This window comes from Merops nubicus, unplaced genomic scaffold (genome assembly GCF_000691845.1).
Source record: "Merops nubicus isolate BGI_N331 unplaced genomic scaffold, ASM69184v1 scaffold27362, whole genome shotgun sequence".
NCBI lineage: Eukaryota > Metazoa > Chordata > Aves > Coraciiformes > Meropidae > Merops > Merops nubicus.
Genome location: NW_008594674.1, coordinates 9,289 through 18,000, shown reverse-complemented (window position 1 = coordinate 18,000; position 8,712 = coordinate 9,289). Strand labels below are relative to the sequence as shown.

The 8,712-nt window shown below is 40.0% G+C and overlaps 1 protein-coding gene across 1 annotated transcript in view; it reads left to right on the top strand.

The window, feature by feature from the left end:
- Positions 1–6,558, top strand: part of LOC103768694 (WD repeat- and FYVE domain-containing protein 4-like) — a gene marked incomplete at both ends in the record, with an annotated part of 23,956 nt that extends 17,398 nt beyond the window's left edge. Inside the window, 5 exons of the mRNA XM_008935849.1 lie at positions 272–429; positions 873–1,111; positions 3,720–3,829; positions 5,685–5,876; positions 6,422–6,558. Of these exons, the coding sequence (XP_008934097.1) occupies positions 272–429; positions 873–1,111; positions 3,720–3,829; positions 5,685–5,876; positions 6,422–6,558 (836 nt within the window). The remainder of the gene's footprint in view (positions 1–271; positions 430–872; positions 1,112–3,719; positions 3,830–5,684; positions 5,877–6,421) is intronic.
- Between the last annotated feature and the right edge of the window lie 2,154 nt (positions 6,559–8,712).

Below are 8,712 nucleotides of genomic sequence, written 5' to 3'. Positions count from 1 at the left end.
CTCTTTCCTGAGTCATTAGCTGGACCTCGACCTTGATGATAGAAGCTCAGTGACATTGGTTCTGTCCTTAGGATGGAGCCGTCATTTCCAGTCTAAGTATTTCTGCTAGACCTAGAGTTTTGTTAGACAAGTCCCAACTTTGAGACATTATGGCATGAGACTGTTCCTTCTCAGCTCTTGGAACCTCACCTCACATGATTTTTATTTTTTTTTATTTTTTTTTTTATTTCAGCTTGTTTTGAACTAATCAACCCTCTTGTATCCTCTCCAGGGAGCAGTGATCCTCACGGCACTTCAGAATCAACTGCACCTGTATCCATGATGAATATTGCTTATTTTGCTCAGAAACTTGTTGAAAAGCTGATCAGCCGAATGTTTGCTGCTGACCCCAGACAAATCCTGATCTTCACTGCCAAACAGATTATGTGGGTGAGTCGCATGAAATTTTTTTCCAACTGTTAACAACATACTGCAGTGTGCTATTTCACACTGAGGCTGTGATACTGCAGTTCTCAAGAAGATGGCTGTAATCCATGTGGTGTTTGTGATTATCCCTGTTTTTTTGCTTGAACACATAATGGCTCTAAATGACAGTCAGAGCTAGATAGTGCAATGTAAAGAAGGGATAGTGTAGCTCTTTTGTGCCACTTTCTGTTGGCTATGTGTGTGTTGCTGAGCAGGAATAAATAAATTTATTCTGCTATTACAGGAACTTCAGCAGAAATACAGAAAAAATGAATTTGTGTCTAACAGGTAGTTCAGGGGAATTTTACTGAAATAAGCTTACAACAGTTTAAATGAAGCGAGAGGAGTGGATCGTTGGGGAGAGTTCTTTGAGCAAGCCAAATACTCTCCTGTTTTTCTTTTCACAGGTCTTAGAAAGCTCCACTTCTCAAAAGGAAGTTTTCCTCAGTGCCTTGTACAGCTGTCTAAACAGAGCCATCCTTTACTGCCTGTCCAGACCACAACAATTGCTGCCTGAACAGTTTAATGTCCTGAACACTCTCAATGTCCTACAGGAGCAGTGGGACATTATTTTTGCAACTTACAACTCAAATAATAATTTTGTCATCTGCCTAATGTACTGCCTTTGCCAGCTGAATTCGAGCAGGTAAAAAAGTTGATCTCAGTATAACATTTATTTACATCTCTGTGATGTTATCTATGGGAGTGGGTGCAGAGGGGGAGTTTTGATAAAAATTAGGCAACATCCATTTTTGGGAATAACTAGATGCTGAGACTGAGCTGGATTCAGCTAGACTAAGGACTTCGGATGTAGTACGTATACTGTATTCTAGCAAGCATTTGACCCATTACGTTCAGTGTTCTAGGAGTTTAAAGCATTATTTTACTTTAAATAGGGCAAATGATTTGGTGTCCGCTGAAGTGGCAGAGTAAAGCCAGTTGGGGAAAGATGGTTATTTTCCCCATGCACTTTAAAACAGTACAAAAAGAACAAACCACCCAAACACCAAAAAAACCCCCAAAATACAACCAACCAACCACCACCCCCACAAGCATAACAGAAACCTTTTGATATAATTTCTTCTCATTTAATTAATTTAATTTGAAAGAGAGGAAGGTTACTAATGTGCTCAATATTCTGGAGGCAATGGACTGTCTTTCAGCAAGAAAGGGGAAAGGACAAACTGTTCTTCAATCAGAAGGTTATTTTTTTTTCTTTAAATACTTGTGAGCAAAAATTTTCCTACCACCTGTCTTGCTCAGAAGCAGGTTAGTATGTGTATTTGTGGGTGTAATAAGCAAGGCACAGTGGATGGTAATAAAGTAACACTTAATTCAATTTTTTTAGCTCTGAAAAGGGCGTTTCATTTCAGAGACATCCAGACAAGCTTGCATGTTTGTCTAAGCCAAACCCTTAAATTTGCATATAGGTTTAATTGCTACATTTTATTAGCTAAAACAGCTGTGTTGTATCTGTTTTACTCATCCAGCATTTCCAGCAGCTTACTCACTTTGGAGTAGTGACTGAAGTTAACAAGCTTGAACTGATTTCAGTGGAGCTGGCTCACAAGCCCAGCTTTAGAATGAGAATCTGGAAATCTTCCTGGGATGTGGGCTAGATTCTTTCCACAAACACACAGGTGGCCATTCTTTGAGACATCTACATGAGCTAATTTGGGGAGATGGTTTTTCTGATGCAACAGCTATTCTTGTGTGGGTTCGTTTCAAACATACATAAAACTGTGCACGGATCCTGTAAACCTTTCTGTTATGGATAATTTTATTTGAATCTGAGCTACAAAGTCCTGGTAGCTCCTGAGGCAGTCCTGAGGCAGCTCAGGCAGTTCTGAGTCAGTCACCTCAAATGAAGATGAGTTTTGCCATTGACTTGGATAGGGCTAGAACATCCATACCCACCCTGTTTGCTATTCTTACAGGTGATATATCAGAGGTACTCTTACTAATGTATGTTGAGGACTTATTTTGGAAACTCTGCCTTGTGAAAAGAAGGCAGAGTTTCCAAATATTGGAAAATATTGAAATATTGGCTAGTGCTTTATTCACTGTAATGATGTTTGTTTTCTCAGTGAAAACTTTCTGTGCTGATTAGGTGGTCTGAATGGAATCCATTAATACAGTGTGACATCAGAAATTAGCTGCGTTTCCCAACATCTTTTCTTAGTTGTTGTTATTCCAGCCAGATAATTTCCAGCCCAAGACTGTTGAGATGGGTTGAGGATTGCTTGTATATAGCAAGAGCAGAAACATTTTAAAAAATAACTACATTTCAGACGGGTTGAATTCAGAAGGTTGTTCAGAAGAATATCCAAAAGCCAAACATAGCAAATCCAGGGAATCAGAATTATTGTATTTAAAAGAAAATCAGAAATTAAAATGGCAGCTTTGTGTATCTAAGAGATTTGACTTGCCTGTGTAAAAGTGCCTGTTTACAACTGAAAGAACATAGTATGTAACTAACTATATGTAATGCATATCTATTATTGACAGCATTTCTGTGACCAAGTCCAGGTTGTCTGGATGCTGTGACTAAACCTGTTGCATTTATTCTCAGTATTACTTATTTCCTGAAATTCTTGGTATCTTTTACCTACTGACTGGTAAATTACCTGAGACACACCCCACCACACCCCCAGAGCAACACTAACTGGTTTTGTCCAAGGTGATATTCTCAGTTATAATCGTATCTACGTGATATCATGGTGTTAAAGTTTGTGCAGGTCTTTTGTGCTGAGTACTTTATAAACTGAATGAACAATCATTGGTGCAAAGAACATAGACTGTCTAAATAAGCAGTTCAGGTGTAGGGTATGACAAGACAGTGTTTCCAACATAATGGGAGATCCCTCTAGTGAAGAAATTCAGAGCAAAGAGATGGCAAAGAGGTGCAAGAAAGCTGAATGCAATCTAGCTACACCAATACTACTCTGTGTGCCTGCTAATTAGGATGAATGGTAAATAAAAATGCACTAAGAAATTAGCAGGTATAAGACAGGTACAACAGAATGATCCATAGGATCTTGAGAACTGCTCCTTGACTTTGAAGGTCAGACTGGCAGTGTCTAGTCCCACCTCCTTTAAACCCTGCAGTACCATGTGACAGGTATAAGCCCTCGAGCCTGGGAGTGTTGATCTGCTAAATGAATAGAGTAGGAATGGATGCATAGCAATACCTTTAGCTTTTTCACTACCCTCAGTTTTTTTGTTTTCATGTTTTTTTGTTTGTTTGTTCACAGCTATCCAGAAGGTTTTGGGATGGATGTAAAACCAAAACTGGCTTTGTATCACCAGATTTTCCTTGCACCCAGTGAAGAGGAAAAGGGCAACCTGCCTACTCCAGATGATGGTAATTTATGGCACACATTGCCTTTACCTTACAGAGCAAGAAAGTGCCTGGCCTGAAAGCTTGTCAGAGCAGCTTGTGCAAGTGCTGCTTAAATACCTTTTTGTGTATGGGCACTGAAGGTGCAGCATAGAGAACAGAAAGCTGTGCTAAAAATGATACGTGTTTGCATCATACATTTTTATTCAAATTTCACACCCTACATCCTGAGGAGTAATGGATATCTCTTCTCCATTTTGTGGACAGTATCAGTGCCCAGGTATATACTATTTCATAGAATCATTTTAGTTGGAAAAGACTATTAAGATTGAGCCCAGCCATCAACCTAACATTATCAAGTCCACCACTAAACCATGTCTCTAAAAGCCTCATCTACATGGTTTTTAAATACCTCAAGGGATGGTGACTCCACCACCTTCCTGGGCAGCTTGTTCCACTGCTTGACAACCCTTCCAATCAAGAAGTTTTTCCTGATATCCAACCTAAACCTCTCCTGGTGCAACTTGAGGCCATTTCTTCTTGTCCTATTACTTGTTACCTGTAAGAAGAGACCAGCTCCCACATCATTACAACCTCCTTTCAGGGAGTTGTCGAGAGTGATAAGGTCTCCTCTGAGCTTCCTTTTCTCCAGGTTAAACTATCCCAGTTCCCTCAGCTGCTTCTCATAAGACTTGTGCCCTAGACCCTTCACCAGCTTAGTTTCCCTTCTTTGAACATGCTCCAGAACCTCAATATTTGTAGAGCTATTTCTATTTCGTTTTTCAAGGCCTGTGAAGAGCTCGTGTCTGTGTGTTGTAGACGAGAAGAAATATTTTGCTCTTTTAAGAGAAACATTGGAAAAATTTTGGGCTGGATTCACTGTGGAGACAGACAACTGAACCCTAAAGAAGGATGCAGGGCCTTTTTTCGTTGGCTTGTGTTGTGGTTTGAGGCTTGGAATGGGGGCATGACCTTCCAGCAACTGGGAGGACCCCAGGTGGGGGTGAAACCATTGTATTCCCTCCCCTTCCCACACACACTCTGATAAGAGGCAGGAAGTGGGTGTTAATTTCACTCCTGTCCTGCAGCTCGGAGAGGGAAGTTGTCTTTTCACTCTGTGGGACCTTGGAACCATTTCTGAGGGTTTTGTATATTTTATTTTTTGTATTTTTTCCCCTAATCTTTGTATATATTATTTTCCTTACCTCCCTTTTTTGTTTTCTGCTCCTTGTTAAACAATATACTTCATTTTTTTTCCCAAAGTGTCTCTCTCTCTCTCTCGGGGGGGGAGAGGCAGGTACGTAGTTCTGTTCCGTGTGGGTCCTGCCCTGAACCCCTTTTTACATGGAACCAGGACAGCTTGTTTGTGTTTTGTTTGTTTGTTTTTAATATATTGGCTTGGATATGATGCAACCAAATAAGTCTGATTTGCAGGGAAATACAGCAAAACAGCTCAGCACTTTTTTCATACAGTATCCTGTTGTGGTGTCAAATTGTTTCATTAATTGTTTACCTTCCTCCCATCATTTCTAATGATGTTTGGCAACATAAAGGAATGTCCTTTATGTGCTTTAGCATTCTATGTATGATAGTAAGATCATCAAAATTCTGATGGTTTTCCAAGGCAGAAACCTGTCACTCCTACTTCTTTCTTTTGGGAAACTTGAACATATATTAAAAGAAATATCCTGCTGTTTTCTCCAGTAGCCTAACAGTCTGGTATTACATGTGGATGCAGCAGACAGGATGGAGCAACTCCACTGACTCCTGCAGTTACTCTGGACCAGTGCTGTTCCAGATGAGATGGTTTTGCTTTATCTGCTGTTTGACTTGTTACACAAAAAATAATTCTTCATTTGTAGTTTCTTTTGTTTCCTAGTTCGTCAGGAGATTCTGAGAACAGTAGAAATCGTCTGGAAGCAGCTCATTTCTCAGAGGCGGCAGGCTCTGGAGGAAGCTTACAAGATGGATCTTTCCATAAAAGGAAATGACAAGGAAAGAGATATGAAGATAACAGAGATCACTCCTTTATGGGAAGAAATTATGACAAAAGCCTGGCAACACTTGATAGGTCTGTTCTTGTATGGAATGCTCTTGTAGTAAGCAAAGATGTTGAAGTAAATGTAGCACTTATAAGGCACTGATTCTTTGGTTATGTACTCTGCACATCATTTGCTAGATGAAGCAGATTCTGTTTCTGTCATCCAGCATTGTGATTGCTTTCTTGTGCCATGCCCCAGCCCTTCTGCAGTCACCTGGGAATGCTGCAGGGCTCGTGCTGTACTACAAGAAAGAGAAATCGCCTTACACGTTTGTATCCCATAGGAGAATTTAAACAGGAGGGTATTTGAGTAAACAAAAGCATCCCAATGTGTGTAGCGCTGTAAGGATTCAACATTCACGTCTAGATAATGAAATTGATCTACAGCAAATCTCTATGAGGCTTTTAAATAAAGACTTGAGAAATACATGTTAATTCAGTGTTGTTCTTATTTGTACAAGGACAATGCAGCTGGAGGGAGGCACGGACATGTTGTTGTCTTGCATATCGCTCTGCCTTCCCACAGGCTCATCTTCAGGTCTTACAAGCTGTTTTTTTTCTGTTCTGGCCCACAGCATCTGAAAAGAAGCTTCTCCAGAATAAAGCAGGGCCAGGCTTGCAGAGCAAGCACAACTCCTGGAGTGAAAGCCTGTCTTCAGCTATTAGGTTGATACCTGGCCGAAATACAAAGGAAATTACATGTAAATCTGAGGTAACTTCTGTTCTTTGTTTTTTCTGACTCTGTTGCCAGTCTGTGTTTGATATGGCTCTGGAGAGTTTGTCTGGACTTGGGAGGCTTCTGATTGTGTCTGTTGACATGTTCCATTGCAAACTATATACCTATTGAAGTTAAGGTTCCTTTTCCAGGTTTCTAGAAATAATCACTAACAAATAGTCATTGATCTGAAGAACTTTGGTTGGCAGCATTAACATACAACGTATTAATGCATACTGTTTGCATGAGGCCTAGCTATTGCACTTGAAAGGAAAACCTAAGCAGCCAGTGTGTGTTTGTACTCACAAGTCTCTGCTTGGGTCAGAGCACGGTGAGATGGTGGCTTTACTGCTGCTTTTGAGTTACATGGCATATGTAAACCTTGTAGTCCTCAAATTAGTAGAAAGGATCAGGTATTACCATAGTACTGTTAATTTACTTTCTACTCAGTGTGAAGTATTAAAGGTCCAAAGTTTAGTTTATCCTCAAGAGATAAAGAGAAAAGTGTTTATATAAAACAGGGATGAATCTGGAGGGCATGCAGCATACCTATTGCCAGTAATGCAGCTGTGTTATCTTTCCCCTGTGTAAGCTCCTCCTTGGCTGAGAGTGCCATTTCTTTTCCTGGCCATTTGTTGACAAAACAAAGAAAAAGCATGTTAAATGTTACTTGTTTAAGTGTACTAGGTCTAGAGTAACAAGCTATGGAGTAGAGCAGCAGTGCATTGACAGAATATTCAGAGTTTGGGACTGAGCTTGAGTTATTGCAGTGCTGAACATATTAAGGTCTTTCTTCTTCTGCTAAAGAGACAGTGAGTCTGTCATCAGTTTAGGGAGCCTTAACCCTCTAGCTCAAGCTGTAGCAGATTGCAGCTTTATCCCCTGTGATGTCTGGTTCACTTCCAGGTGTGTTGATCAGGAGGACTATGATCCCAAGTAATGTGCCTGATAGTACCTTACTGAGCTGCAAGTTTTTTTTCAGCGTGCTACAGCATTTTTCTCATTTCTTAAAATCACTTTGCTGCTTACAGATAGAGCAAGTTCTTCCCAGGTACATACGTAGACTGTGATGTCATACTACAAGAGCATCGACTATTTGCCCTGGGGTCTGTTTAATTATTTTTTAAAATTAATTTTGATTATTACAGCTGATTACACCTCAGTGAGCAATGTAATTGATATTTGTAAATGTATCCCAAGGAACATTTTGTACAACATGCTTTTTGCTGTTGAAGGTTAAAGACTCCGTTATTGGTTTTTCCCTAAATATGCCTACATCATTAGTTCCTCCAGTGAAAAGGTTGCCATCTGGAAAAGGCAGCACGGAGACATTATTCAGGCATAAGTGCATGAAATTGGTGTTTCTGCATCTTCTGTCTCTCTTCTGCAAGAAAGCGGCTTGTAATTAAAGGAGCTGGGTTTGGAGGAAACATTACTCATTTGGTGTTATTCCTTATCATGTCAAGGACTGACAGCTCCACAGCTCTGATAAATTGTTCCTTTCAATGAGACGCGAAGCTGTAGTTCCAAATGTTCTCTCCACTCTCCCTGTCCCCTTTTCTCCCTCCAGCCTATTTCTGAAAGAATTTGATGCACTTTTCAGAGCTATGAAATCTAAGAGGAAGACAATAATTTCTTTGTTCCTCAACAGTCCTCCTCATACACTTCACAAGCAAGGCATGAGATGGGATTTTCAGTATCAAAGGAAGTTAGGAGCAAAAGTTACATTAAAAGTAAATGGTATTTGTGCTTCTAACATTGTATTTTTGCCCCCACTTTGGTAGTCACTTTTAGAAGTGCTGTAATGTGATTTTGTATTGTTTGGTGTGTCTTAGGTACCTTCTGCATTCACTTGGGAAAAATCTCAGATGCTGGCCAGATACTTTACTACTGTTAACTATGGACTCCTGTCCTACAGCAATAGACACCTGCTTGAAACATTGAGATGAAAGGAAAAGTAGCTGTATGAACTACACAGTAAAAGACAAAGACTTTAAATTCCGTAGTAAAATAAAAATCTTTGCATTTTTTGAGAGCCGGGCATGGTTGTTTCTAACTGAGCAAAACTTAATAAATTTGAGAAAAGTGCAGAAATTCAGCCAGGATTTCAAAGCTTTTCCCAGTAGAAAGAAGGAATGCTTTGGTTACTGG